At 41.6% G+C, this 14,942-nt stretch overlaps 1 protein-coding gene across 1 annotated transcript in view; it reads right to left on the bottom strand.

Annotated features, from left to right (window-relative positions):
* Window positions 1–14,065: 14,065 nt before the first annotated feature.
* The window catches only part of ipo11 (importin 11), a 215,357-nt gene continuing 214,480 nt past the window's right edge, over window positions 14,066–14,942 (bottom strand). Inside the window, exon 30 of the mRNA XM_015972857.3 lies at window positions 14,066–14,457. Within this exon, the coding sequence (XP_015828343.3) occupies window positions 14,293–14,457 (165 nt within the window). The 3' untranslated portion in view covers window positions 14,066–14,292. The remainder of the gene's footprint in view (window positions 14,458–14,942) is intronic.

The following is a 14,942-nucleotide window of genomic DNA, read 5'->3' as shown; positions in this document are numbered from 1 at the left end:
TTAAGTCTGCCAAAAAAAAAAAGACAAGTCAAATCTGAGGGGGCAAATTAATTTTGACAGCCTTGTACTTCAAGTGCCAAAAAAAAGTTTTTATGTTGAGTCTAAAATTACTTTCAGCAGCAGACCTGTGAAATTAACAGCAATTATGTAAGAAAACATCCCTCCAGGCATCGGTCTTTGATGCAGCGGTGATAAACATGATCTGAATAGAACTTTACTCATCAAAGCCTGATCACAAAAAAGGAGAAAACCGAGATTCATTTAGGTTCTCTCTGCATGTTTTTGACAAACACATTTGATCAAAAGTTACTAAGGAATGATCTCCCATCAGCTCAAAGTGTTTAATCATATCCTGAGATTATTCAAGCTGTGGTGATAAAAGGGAGAAACTCTTGACAGTTATGTGATTGTGCTGCAACTATTAGTTTATGACACCGAAGCAAGAGATGAAAACGGGGCTGCTTTGTTACCTGAGATCAGAACCGGCTGCTCGCCCCACCGCTCAGACGATCCTGTGCACAGTGTCAGTCCAAAACGAGAAGCAAATCAAGAGCTCTCGACTTTAAATGATGCTTTTATTTTCTATCCAATTTTCATTTACTTGCCTCAGATTAAGAGGGGGATTTGAGTTGCAAGTACCAGGCAGCTCTTTCAAAATAAAAGAAAAAAGATTTTGTTTTGTGTGCAAAAGTTTGGGCGAGAATCCAGTTAGCTACGTGGGTGGAAAATAATATTTCAAAAGGGGATAAAATGAGAGATGACACTTTTCTTTCAAGATATTAAATATTACTTAAGTAAAAAAGAGCCTGAAGCAAATGCTTGCTCTTGGTCGCTATTTAGCAACACCCCCTCCGGTAAGACAAGCAGCTCGTAAACATTCCTAGGATTAATGCAAAGTGTTTCAGCGTCATTTTATGGGGGAATTCTCAGAAAGTCTGCCTGCTAAAGGCTTCCAGTTCAGCTACACTGAGGTCAGAGTAATGTCAGGGACTTAACCCTTTAAGCGCCAAAGTCGCAATATTACAACAAGCGTCATTGCTGACTTTAACGAGCCACAGCTACAAATATGATCCCTCATGAAGTTACTACTTTACACCAGAAGACAGTGGAGATGTGTAACTTCAGGCTGAGCAACACTTATGGGTGTCTTGAAAGTTTAAGAGTTTTTGGAGTTTGAAAAACACTTCCTGCTGAGAGGCTCCTGGTTAGGGAGAGGACGACGCAGGTGGTGAGCGCAGCATGAAGAGGCCGAATATTAGAGAGATTAAACTTACAATTGCCAGCAGGTCTGGTCTTTGTTGACTGATCTCTTCGTCTGGTTATTTTGCCGTCTTTGGGACATGATAGATGTAGAAATGACGGTTAAAACACCGCTAATGTGAGAGACGCAGTGGCAATGTAAAAAAAAATGCCATGGAAAGCTGCAAATGCGAATGCGTTATGTATTGAAGTCAAATATTCATAAAAATTAATTAAAAATATTAAATAAAAATCTGAGTTTTATATATGGATATAAAATTTCTAAATTTCAAAATATAATGGAAATTTGTAAAAGTAAGAGGGAACATCTGTAAAAATGATGCATTCCAATATGGCAACCTGATGACGTCATAATATGCTAACTTGATGAGTGAATTTGCTCCCAACACAAACGTTAGGTCCTACTGAAGACTTCTCTCATTTAAAGTTTACCTTTATCTCTAACCATTTTCAAGCTGCAACCTTTTGAAATAGTCTTGTCAAAATTGAAATTTTTCCTGAAAAAACTCTGGCGCCCAAAGAGTTAAACCTTCAGTTATGCAATGTCCAGAAATCGTCCATTTCCACCAACATTTTGACCTAATGCCACTGTTCATCTAGTTAACTTGTCATAGTTTAATTGTTTGGAAAATAAATTCTTACTTTTACAAACCTGACTCTCTTCTTGAATCAAAACGAAGTGTCTAGAATCCCTGAATAAACAATGAATCCTAGAATCTTCTGATTAAACATCCAAAGGCCCAGCAGGTTGATATATTTATATTTATATAAAGTATCACAGCTTATTGGGCATAAGTAAAGGTAATATATTAAGCTCTTAAAGCACTACATTTACCAACTATTACAGTTCCGAACTCTTAGTTCACCGTAGATTTTAAAGTGAGTCGTCGTCTTCCTCCGCTTATCCGGGTCCGGGTCGTGGGGGCAGCATCCCAACTAGGGAGCTCCAGACCGTCCTCTCCCCGGCCACCTCCACCAGCTCCTCCGGCAGGACCCCAAGGCGTTCCCGGACCAGATTGGAGATGTAACCTCTCCAGCGTGTCCTGGGTTGACCCGGGGGCCTCCTGCCGGCAGGACATGCCCGAAACACCTCCCCAGGGAGGCGTCCAGGAGGCATCCTGACCAGATGCCCAAACCACCTCAACTGACTTCTTTCGATCCGGAGGAGCAGCGGTTCTACTCCGAGTCCCTCCCGAATGTCCGAGCTCCTCACCCTATCTCTAAGGCTGAGCCCGGCCACCCTACGGAGGAAACTCATTTTGGCCGCTTGTATCCGCGATCTCGTTCTTTCGGTCATTACCCAAAGCTCATGACCATAGGTGAGGATTGGGACGTAGATCGACCGGTAAATCGAGAGCCTGGCTTTCTGGCTCAGCTCCCTCTTCACCACGACAGATCGGCTCAGCGTCCGCATCACTGCAGACGCCGAACCAATCCGCCTGTCGATCTCCCGATCCCTCCTACCCTCACTCGTGAACAAGACCCCGAGATACTTAAACTCCTCCACTTGAGGTAGGACCTCTCCCCCGACCCGGAGTTGGCAAGCCACCCTTTTCCGGTCGAGAACCATGGTCTCAGATTTGGAGGTGCTGATCCTCATCCCAGCCGCTTCACATTCGGCCGCGAACCTACCCAGCAAGAGCTGAAGGTCAGAGCTGGATGAAGCCAGGAGGACCACATCATCCGCAAAACGCAGAGACGAGATTCTCCTGCCTCCAAACTCGACACACTCCACACCACGGCTGCACCTAGAAATTCTGTCCATAAAGGTAATGAACAGAACCGGTGACAAAGGGCAGCCGTGGCGGAGTCCAACCCTCACCGGGAACAGGTCCGACTTAAAGTGAGTCTTGTATGAATATTCCAGGCTCAAAGTCTTTGTTGATGGTGGGATGGTTGCTTGTAGGATTTATGTCTAATTTTCTTCCCTTTCTGTGATTTATGTTATCAGCTAAATAAGAAAGTTGAAACATATTTCTGCTCACTGAAGCCAAAACGTTATATTTTAATGTCTTCTCTCCAGAGAACTCGTTTGAAAACTTATTTCTGATGCTGAGTTTTGTGAAAAGGACACAGGAAAGGTTCTTCAAATGACTCTTTCATAAAAATCATAATGCACAAGAGACCCTGCATCAAGGAAAAATGCACAACAATGTCAGTGTCTGTTAAATCTTCATAAAGGTGCTTTACAGTCTTGTGTGAGACTCCTTTGAATAACAAGTTCTTTCGTCGTCCCAAACTTTACTTTCCTCCTGATGTTTCTTTCCAAGGAAAAATTAGGGAGCAGTTACTCAAAGTCTTCTTTTTTTGCTTTGTGATCCACAAAAATTAGAATTTTCAGAATACATGGGAAGATCATGGCAGCCGATTATTGGGACAAGGTTTCTTTAAGCAGACAATGCTTAAAGGGACTTTACGGACTTTTGAATTTTTATGCTCACGATTGCCCCCTCAGGCCAAAAGCGTAATGGCAGCTTCAATAGTAGGCTCGTGCACGAGGCGCGCATGCTGTACGTGCACACTCCTTAACGAAAATAACAGCTGAGACAGTCCTGTGTGTGTGTGTGTGTGTGTGTGTGTGTGTGTGTGTGTGTGGTGGGTGGCCCGGAGGACAGAGGACAGGAGAACACGCAGCTAATTAATTAAATAATTTGGTTCTGTACCTTTCTCTTCAGCACAGCCGACAAAGGTTTATGATGGGTCAGCCCTCCTGTGGGTGAACCCACATTTTTTTTATCTGTGAATTCAATGCCGTTCGGCGAGTCCCAAATAAAAATTTGGGCATCTTACTGTAAAAAATATACCATTAATGTAAAAACAAAACTCTAAATGAACTATGTTCACATCCAGAATTGAACCCAGGTCTTCTGCATGAGAGTCAGACTTCTTACAAGGTGAGCTACACTCTAGTAACATTCACAGTATCTATAACTTTTATATCCTTGATGACAGCTGAAACAACGTCACACCAAAGAACGGTTCGGAGTGAAAATGGCTTTTTTGTTGCTAATTTGCAGGAAATATCTAGAAGAAAGTTCTACAGAAAGTAGCTAAGGGTCCTCAGAAATGTAGCTAGCTTTGTCACTAGGCGTTAGGAACAGCGACAAAGTGGCACTGCCTCTCTCTCTGCTGCTAAAGCTACGGATAGCAAATGCTACGGGCGATGCCTGAGCGTGAACGCGCATGAAGCAGCCTGCTCGACCCGAGCATCTCTCTTTTTCTGTGATTTTACAGAAAAACAGGCAATCACAGTAAAAATGCCAGGGCTCTTTCTACAGGACCAGGGCATTGCAGGAGAATGTATGAAGAAGACATTTATTATTTCTATACATGTTTTGGCTGTCAAACTTCCATAATGCCCCTTTAATAACTTAAAACTAAGAGTACTTTTCTTTTGAAAATTCCTCAAAAGATGTCAGGACAAAAAAAAATACTGTCTGAAACATTAACCCCACTGAGACCCTGCATCCCCTAGTCTGTTTCCTTTACTATAATACTTAATTCTTTTCAGATCTGTTATTATTCATGAAGTTTTTTAATTGAAATTTTCATTATCTATTACATTTATTATTTTTAAATTCTTTATCCCAGACATTCCTTTTTTCCCCTCCAGAATCAACGCTTCAAGATCATAAAACATAGTGAAAACGGAAATATATAATTGGAGAAAAAACAATCAAATGAACTTGTTGAGTCGTTGCATCTAGTTTTGTTAAGTGTGCGTTGAAGAGTGAGATGTGCTTTCTTCCGTATGGTCGCACTTAAAACCCTTCAATCAGAGGACCACACTTTGACACTAATCAGAGACCCCTCTCCTTTCTTACGCTCTCAAGTGACGCACACGGACCCATGGAGACACTGACGCACCATTATCAGCGCTATCCATCCAAACACTCGAGAGGCAGGCGGCGCCGACAGGAAAACAATTTCACATGCCTGAACTTCAGGTTTTAATAGCAGGTTTCCAAAAGCAGAGAAGATCTGCCACTTCTAATCAGAATCAAAAAACAGAGAGGAAAAAGGAGCGCTCCTACGCGCTGTCACAGCGCTTTCCTGCTTTCAAGGCTGCAGACAATTAAAATGACATAATCAGGTAACTGTTGAAGCACAGAGGGGGAAGTACATTTTCTAAATGATTCTTTGAAATTTACATACGGTCATGGTAAGATAAAAACAAAAGTACGTTCGTTCGGTTCTAAGAAGCATATTTGAAAGATGAACAAATATAGTGATGATTTTTAACAATGTCTAAACAAAAGTGAATAACTGTACTTAAAAACCCTTTGTGCTATTCTGAGTGATTAGGTTTGATTTGGAGTCTTACGGAGGGCATCGTGAATTCAGATGTTACGATTTAAATTACATGTTATTTAATAAGCCAGAAGGCGTAGGATTCCATAGGAAATATGAAATCCACCTTATGGATCTGTGAGGTTATTTTAAACCAGAAGATTGGAACTTTTTATTGCAGGGATTAGATAACAGCTTCGTATTCACTCAGAGACGACAGAAGAGAGAGAGTCAAGTTTAAAAGTTTAAAGATTTATTACTAAACAAATTAAACTGACTAACTTTAACACGAAATGTATGTTGTAACTAAGGTGGATGAGACGGTGAATGGTGTCATGTGGAATGTTGCTCAGAACCAGCAAATCCGAAGAAGCGATTAGTTCTGGTGGGAACTGAAGGTGATATATTCGCGTTAAGCTTTGGTTAGGAGATTCATAAACACATTCAATGCCATTTGTCAGCCTACGTACCCTTGTGGAAGTCCCTGTTAGATCAGGAATGTCGAGGTCCAGCTTGACCTTTTCTGAACCGAAGCCGGTAGGAAAAGCAGAGGTTGCCGACCAGACCAGTCTTTGAGAAACGACACGACAGTTTGTTGGCGTCTGGTGAGACCCGAACCTGGGTCGTGATGGTTCAGCTTTTATTCTGAAAGGAACCGTTGCAGCAGGTGGAACAACAACAGATTTTATCCAGCTTGTCGTTGGTTCTTTTGGCTGAAGAGGAAAGTTACGGATTGGCCCCTCCGACGCTTTCTCTAGAACGCTTTGAACTGGCGTTAAAGATGACGTGGGCATAGTTTTATACTTCGGATGTTTTGGTTTATGGTCGAATGAAAAGATGACAGATTTACCAAACACCACCAAAACCACGCCTCCGTCAGATCTGGCAGATTCTGATTGGCTCAGTGAAAGTAATGTGTCATGTCTTTTAACGCTACGTGAAATCAGTCCTAGTGGAACAATTAAAGTCATATTACTTATTATATTCTATAGGATTATAATAAAGTAATTAATATTTTGATTTCACAGATTGGTCACATCTTATTATTGACTAACACTTTGTTTGATTAGCTTTATTAAAATAGAGTTCTTTGATTTATCAAAAGGGGAGAGTCCATTCTTCATTCTTCTGTTGAGCTGGAAAGAAGTAGTTAGAAGCAAATACATGAGACCTTGAGGCCATATCTCATGCAGACTAGTTCTGTGCAGAGGAGAGGAAGAAAATGACTTTTGGTTCCGTTACACAAAACCGCAGCAAATCTAAAGTAGAATAACTAGAAGGAAACACTTTAAAGGGGACATATTACGACTTTTTCTCCAGTTATAATAGTTCTATGGTTGAAACAGAACATGTTCAAGAATATCTTTGCACTAAATCCCTCACATAAAATGATTTCTGCAGTTTTATTCTTGACATTTTCAGTACCTTCCAGAATGAGTTATTTCAGGGCTCTGCCATATAAAGAAAGAAAGCTGGAGCTGGGCACGCCCACCCCACCTCAGTCAGGCTGCTATATGATGAGAAGCTCTGTTTTGTGGGGCGGGCTTAATGGGGAGATATGGTTCACTGCTAATTTCCTGTTTGTGATGTCACAAATTGGGAATTTATAAAACTACTCATTTTAGGCACCAAATTCCAAAAAACAACAGACAGAAAATGGTTGGACGTTTTATTTTTTCACAATTAAGTGTTTATAGAGGCAGTAGAGACCAACATGGTGCTCAAAGGATGCAAAAGGTGAGTTTTGCATAAAAAGCTCCCCTTAAAGTCCACCCCCTAACTCAAATCATGTATAAACAACCAAATGTCCACCATTCTCAATTAAAGAACGCAACACCACGGAGTGAAGTTGCCAAAAATTCTTCCGTGACTTAAAACACATAAGAAGATAATTACTTCCACTTACTGCTGCTAACAGTGACTAATCCCCTAGAGTAAAATTTACAGGTGGCTTTATCTTAATGAAGGGACACAAATGAGAACATGAACAATTCCCAAGTTTTTTTGACGGATGAAAATAAATGCTGCTGCCTAATTACAGTCTTGAGATTATCTAATCCAATAAAGAATGCAAATCATTGATTATAACTAATCCTCTCGCTCTCTGCTGTCATGTACACCGAGGGAACAATTAACATTGAGCTTTGTAGGTTGTGCACCTGCAGAAAGATGAATGAGTCGAGTCCTTTGGATTAATCGCACTGAGAGGAAGGAAAAGGCAGGGTGGGAAGTGACGAGTGTGGAATCTTTAATCTACCCTACCAGCCTCAAAGTGACCAGACGGCAGCAGTACATTCATTCTGGTCCAATTAGGACAAATGGGTCGATGCTGGCAGCCTTTGTTTCCTTTTGCCTCTAAATGGAAAACAAAGAAAGCAGCTTATATGAAATTGTGTAAGAGTAAGGCAAAACGTGCATTAGTGTTACTGCTTTTAACTTGTAGTATCAAGAAGCATCATTGGTACAGCAGCCACAAAAAGGAAAAGCATTTGGAGAGAAATCATCCATTTGCAGCACTCAGCAGCGTCTGGTGAGTGCTGCAGCTTTGATAGACGCTCCTCAGAGCAGCTCCGTGTACGGAGGAGGCCGTTTGATCTGTTATGAGTGTCTTCTGTGTGGACAGAGGGAAGAAGACAGGAACACGAAAAACACAGACAAAAATAGCTCTGGGTTTGACTTTTACAGTTCTTAGAATTTTACTAAAATAGTTTAAGTAGAAAAGTAAGTGTGTGTGCGCCATAAAGGTAATTTTGAGAACAAGCTTGGGTCGCGGGGGCAGCAGCCTAAGCCGAGAGGCCCAGACGTCCCTATCCCCAGCCACTTGGGCCAGCTACTCTGGGGGAATCCCTCCAGCGTGTCCTGGGTCTGCCTTCAGGTCTGCATAGGACCCTAGAAGGCACCATATCAAATACAGGGCTTTTCCATTTAGTAGGAAGCCAGTCAGTTTTCTCCGTCCCACCCTTAATTATTGCCTAGTACACAATAATCTATAAAGTGTTAGAGATTAACAACCTGTCTATAAAATAGTTATTACCCATCTATAAGATGAGCCTCATTGCAATGCGGATTATACAAGGTATCTGCAGGTTTAAGGGAGCCAAATTTAAGACTTTTTAAGACCTTTTTAAGGCCACTTTGACTGAATTTAAGCTATAATTTCCAGCTATTGCCTGGAACCGGTGCTAATTAGCCATCCAGTTACCATTAAACTTGCACTTCCCCATGGCGCGAGCTCCCACTAGCTTAACCATCTAATGTGCTCATCTAAAAATACCCCCCTTTCACAACCAGCCGTATGTGTACGGTTCCGCTTACGCCAGTATCACACACAAAAAATGCTGAACACTAACGAGAAATTCACGAAAATTTTATAGAAATAAAAGAATCTTGTTTATTGGGTCTTTGGTAATTTAACCCTTTGATGCATGAATTATGAAATCTTCAACCATGATTTTTATAACATTGTTTTCATTCATCTTTAGGTGTGAATGAAACAAATTTCAACAAATATTTTTTGTAAATTTTTATAATTTACAAATAATTTACTACAAGTCCACCTCAGTGGACAGCGTGCATTCTGAACATAAAATATGCTGGCTTGACTTACTGAAGTCCAAATGGAGGGGCTCAAATGCAATAAAGTCTTCAACAGCTGTGCTTAATAGCAAAAATAAATAAATACTAATTTTGAATACCTGTCCACTGTAGTGACCATTATGCATCAACGGGCTAAGACCTTTGGAAACTGGATTTAAGGATTATTTGTCATTTTTAAGGATTTTTAGGGCCTTAAATTTGGAAAAGCAAATTTAAGACTTTTTAAAGACCCGCGGATACCCTGTATATTTTCTCACAATTCATGTGAATTCCTCTACTTTTGAGTTATTTTTTGCAAGTTTTCCTAAATCAGAACGATTGCTCCTCTTGTCCTTTGATTCCCACACGTTACATGCTTGTAAAATGTAATCAATATTTTCATTTCCAGTTACCGACTCACCAACAGCATTCGGATGAGTCCTGGTGTCTGACTGGTTTGAAATAAAACACTCAACAGAACCAGACAGCAGAATTAAACATGATCTAAAACAACACGGGGAGCTGTTAAAGCTTGTGTTTTAGTGACGTGAATGCTAAACTCAGAAATGGAAAAGAACAAGACGAGTTCATCTGATCGCTTCGTTTTATTGAAAGCTTTGGAGAAGCTTAAGCAAAATAAAATAAAAAAGTACAAGCCAGAAATATCCCTCTAGTGACCCGCTGTGTTCAAATTGTATAACAGCTGCAGCTAAGAGAAAACAAGTGAAGACATGTTTCATTACTAGTTACTGAAATTATTTAACTTACAGCATTAGTAAAAAGAGCGTTGAGGGTTTAATTAAGGCAGAAAGCATAAGGCTGCATTTCCGACTGCTACTCTGTTAGCACAGTGTCAAAAGAGCTAAGCTGGCACAAAAGATGGATGCCATCAAGGAGAGTGGACAAATCAGCACGGATTGGGATAGTTTAACGTCCGTTATTGGGATTTTGAGAGGTTGAGGACCAACAAACTGTAAGACAGAGAGGAAATTATCTCTGTCTGGCCCCAAAACAATTTCTAACCGGAATCTGGCTTCCTCGAGCCTGCAAGGCTCCAACGAAAAGTCCCCCCTCAGAAGATATGTGGAATGTGCCGTCGCTATGGCAACTCAACTCTGTCTCCTATCCCAGCCTGGGCGGGACTGCGGGAAGGCCACTGAAACATTCCAGGGTCACTGCAACCCTCAATGCCCCCCCCCCCCCCCCCCCCCCCCCCATCCACACTGAGGTGACATGCGCTGCTTATCGTGGCTGCAGGAACTGAAGTGGGGATAGTCCCAACCCACCACCCCACCTAGTGGACACTTATGTTGTGTTGTCTGAAGTCTGTTGCATATCTGTCTGAGGTGTTTTTTTGCAGAGCAAAGGTGCCCTCCCGGTGGAGGGTAACTCTGAAGTGCCTTTTTTCCCTCCACCTGAACCAATCCTCATGTAAATGATAAATGACCCGCACTTGTATAGCGCCTCTCAGAGTAAGGACTCCAAAGCACTTTACACTACAGTGTATCATTCACCCATTCACACACTAATGGTGATGAGCTACGATGTAGCCACGGCTGCCCTGGGGCACACTGACAGAGGCGAGGCTGCCGAGCACTGGCGCCACCGGTCCCTCCGACCACCACCAGCAGGCAAGGTGGGTTAAGTGTCTTGCCCAAGGACACAACAGCAGAATTCTCTGTCCAGAGCCGGGATCGAACCTGCAACTTTCCGATTACTGGACAACCCGCTCAATCTGTTGAGCTACTGCTGCCCCAACCCTCTTATCTCTATTAAGGTAGCGTGACTAAGGGTTGCAAATGACCACAGTCACCAATTCTTGTCATGTGTCTTGCCCATGTGTGTCTGATCTCTGAAACTCTAATTTCCCTCTGGGATTAATAAAGTATCTTTGATCTGTGTTTGAAATGTCCACTCTTTCATTATCTGTGTTGGAAATTATTACCGTGCTTTTGTTTTGGTATCATTTAAGTAGCGTTGATATGTTCTCCACTGCATCCAACACTGCGACCAGAGCCGACAGAGCACCCTAACAGCTAAAGTGATTGTTTAAGTCGTTGGAAATGCTGATGGATTTCTAGGCTGAGCTGTAATATGTCCGGTCGCCTCCTCTGGCTGCGCTGCAGGACTCAGGGAAACGTGTTTAAAATGACTGTTGTCAAACATTAAAGGTGTAAAGACCGCAACGTAAAAAAAATGAGTCACATTCTGACTGTTTTAATGTGATTTGACCGGATTTAGATGATATATGCACGTTGCAACTGTAAACGCTGCTGTTTTATGAAGAAACAATTCAAAGCTTGTTATTAAGGAAACTAACCTGCAAAATTTTAGACAAATCAAACCTCTAGAAACTGCCAAATATAATTTTAACAGAGCATTTCATCATTTGTTGAATTTTGTTTGACAACTTGATCATTTGCCAGTGTTACTGCTTTAAAACTGATTAAAGCAAAACCAGTTGTACAAATAAAGGCATTTGATAGGCCACTGTCCCACCATTTGCCCCCTATAAGGTATACCTATATACAGGGTATCTGCAGGTTTAAGGGAGCCAAATTTAAGACTTTAAGACCTTTTTTAAGGCCACTTTGACCAAATTTAAGCTATTTTTAAAATTAAATTTAAGCTATAATTTCCAGCTATTGCCTGGAACCGGTGCTAATTAGCCATTGAGCTACCATTAAACTTGCACGTCCCCATGGCGCAAGCTCCCACTAGCTTAACCAGCTAATGTGCTCATCTAAAAATAGCCCCCTTTCACAACCAACTGAATGTGTACGGTTCCGCTTACGCCAATATCATACACAAAAAATGCTGAAGACTAACTAGAAATTCAGGAAAACAAAATAATCTTGTTTATTGGATCTTTGGTAATTTAAGACCTTTGAAAACTGTATTTAAGGATTATTTGTCATTTTTAAGGATTTTTAAGGCCTTAAATTTGGAAAAGCTAATTTAAGACTTTTTAAAGAGCAAGTCACCCCCTACCAGAGTCTAAACACTTCATGTTTGAAAAATGCAACAAATGCCGTTGCCTAGCAGACCGAGAGGGCGGAGCTGCTAACCAGGGGCGGATTTAGGACTGAAGAAGATCCGGGGCTTAACACACGCGCGCGCGCACACACACACACGTGACACGCACTAGTCAACATCATACATGTATATATATTTGTCTTGTACCACATAATTTTTAATCTGAAGCTACATATTAAGCATTTTCAGGACAGAGTATTGTTCCTGTTAGTGTTTAGTGTGAGATGATAGTAAATATTCCCTTTCTTTCTCCAACAACTTTACCTGATAGTAAGCTAACTTTAGGCAAACCAGCAGCACAACAAATATTTTCCAATAAGACTCACAAACCTGAGTCAACACCAGTCTCATCAAAGCTGGGGTTCTGTCATTGTACTTCTGGTCTAAAAAACGTCCTTATGTCCATCTTCACTCATGTGTTTCAGGCAGAGAGTGCAGAAGAAGCCGGCTGCTGAAGGGCTTCTTCTTCAGTGGTGGAGGCTCAGGCAGGCTGTATACAAACTACTGCCAACAACGCCCTCTCTGTTGGACTTTGGTACTGCATGTTACTTCCGCGATTTAGATCCGGGGCTTATCATGAAAGATCCGGGGCTTCAGCCCAAGTAGCCGGGCCTAACGCCGCCCCTGCTGCTAACAAATACGCACACACACAGGTTCACGACAGCATTGTGACATCATAATGTACCAGTTTACATCATAGCATACCTCTTAGCCAATAGTGGTGTCAGATTTAAATTCAAATACAGTGCAGAGTTTTTACCTGACAACGGCACAACACTGATAGTTTTAGGCAGAATATTTAAATTTTAACTAAGATGCACTGAAGTGCCAAATTGTTGACTACATGTGTCTGCAGCACGATTAGACACACATTTATATAGTTTATCAGAAAAAAAAGTTGATTTGGGGGTGACTTGCAGATAACCTGTATATAGTGTACACCATGTAGTGAGTGAGCAAACATTTTAAACACAGCCCTGGATTCAGGATCTTCTTCATCTCCCCAGGGATGCTGACCACTCGCAACTGAAGAGCGAGAACTTTATTCACCTGTATGTAAAAAGTTAATAACCGATTTGGAAAAATCTACAACTTAAACAGGTTCTCTCCTTTTCAAATCAGTGATCGAGCATTAATTTCCACCTAAAAACAAGCCCGAGATGAGCAGTAACAGCTTTCCCCTACAAGACTCGTCACCGTGACTAAGTGACTATTAAATAGGCAAACGGGTCAGAATTCATCAAGTCAGGAACCGATGAAACTAAAAGCGTCTGGCGTTAGCATTAAGACTGGAGATGTTGCCCTAAGATGAGTGAAATGCCAAAAACTCCTAAGATGTTAATGCAACTTCAGTTTTGTGAGGCGTGAAAACGAGAAAGAAATGCAAAACAGTTTTTGGTTATTAAAGTGCTCTGACACACCATCTATTAGCAGCAGTACGTACGGTATATACATAGAAATGTGCGTCAGCACTCTTACAAATCACTTAAAAATCCCACCAACTGAATTTAATAATAAAGGGAAAAAAAGCCATCGTTCTCTCAGTAGTCACTTTCCTCCTAAAGTAAAATAAAAAAATATCATCATGCAGATCATGACCCTTACTTTACATACGTACAAAATTACATTTCTGTTTCCTCATTTAAGAATTAACACTGTAAACACTTGTTTCGGTCCTTCAGATAGATGTTTTGCTCATGCTTTTTGCTACAACCTGTGATGTTATTCCCACACATTAAAACAAAAAAGCTGAAGTCTAGCACTTGCAGATCTTTGTCCTAAACTTCCCAACGGTTCAGTTTCAATCCTCAAACCACCCACCAATTTTAAAACCATGAAAAATTCAGAAACTAGAAGAAGTAAGTGGAAGCTCTAGTGTGATGTGAGGGTGCTTTAAACAGATTTAAGCACCCGCGGAAATCCTATTCATAAAAAAATAAGATGTGAGAGAGAGTTGGACAGGGCGGGTTAGCTAAGGGCAGCTGGCGAGGTTAGATGTGGATACAGATAAGGCATAGCATGGGTGGGGGTTGGGAGGGTCTGGATAAGGCAGATTGTTAGCCTTTTTTTTATTTCATTTCAAAACATCAGTAGAGCTCTGCTAAGGTGGTGAGGGACTGTAGATGTGACTCAGAGACCTTGAAGAAACTCCTGGAGTTGCCGAACGAGCTCCGTATCCACAGTCTCCATCAGGGCGCCGAAGCTCTCGTCCCCCAGCAGCGCTTGCTGAGCCTTTAGCTTGTCGTAGACAAACTGCTGGAGAGAGACGCTATGCACCGGGTCCTCCAGGGCCAACTGCAGCAGGGCAAAGGAAACAGAAAGGCCAAATCAGTCAGGAGCATACATGTCAAACTAGCGCTAGTGGAAATAAAGAGAATGGATCACATAATCTATTTATAGTTTAGCTTCAACACAAGATTAACACTAGAGTAAGTGACATTTTCATTTTTCATGCACTGAGGCAGGGAAATAAACCACTAATTTCCAAGTGATATTCATCAGTCCAAAAGTTGACAATAGGTGATATATTCACGCCGGAGACATTTAGATGTTCTGACACGCTGTATGGAGCGCTCCACCAATCAGAACTGTTCTAACTCGTTTTGTGGAAGAAGGCCATGAGGGTTCCATGTGGGACTTTGCTTTCCGAACTTCATTGGCTAGTTGGCGCGTTAACCAACTATAAACTGTGCTGCAGCTGGTCTGGGCTACACGCAATAATAGAAGGTGGTACTTCCATCCTGTCAGCCCACAGCTGATGATTATGCCCCACCGGAGGG

This window comes from Nothobranchius furzeri, chromosome 17, assembly GCF_043380555.1.
Source record: "Nothobranchius furzeri strain GRZ-AD chromosome 17, NfurGRZ-RIMD1, whole genome shotgun sequence".
Classification (NCBI taxonomy): Eukaryota; Metazoa; Chordata; class Actinopteri; order Cyprinodontiformes; family Nothobranchiidae; genus Nothobranchius; species Nothobranchius furzeri.
The sequence above is the reverse complement of the archived record's forward strand: the minus strand, read 5'-3'. Positions and strand labels throughout refer to the sequence as shown.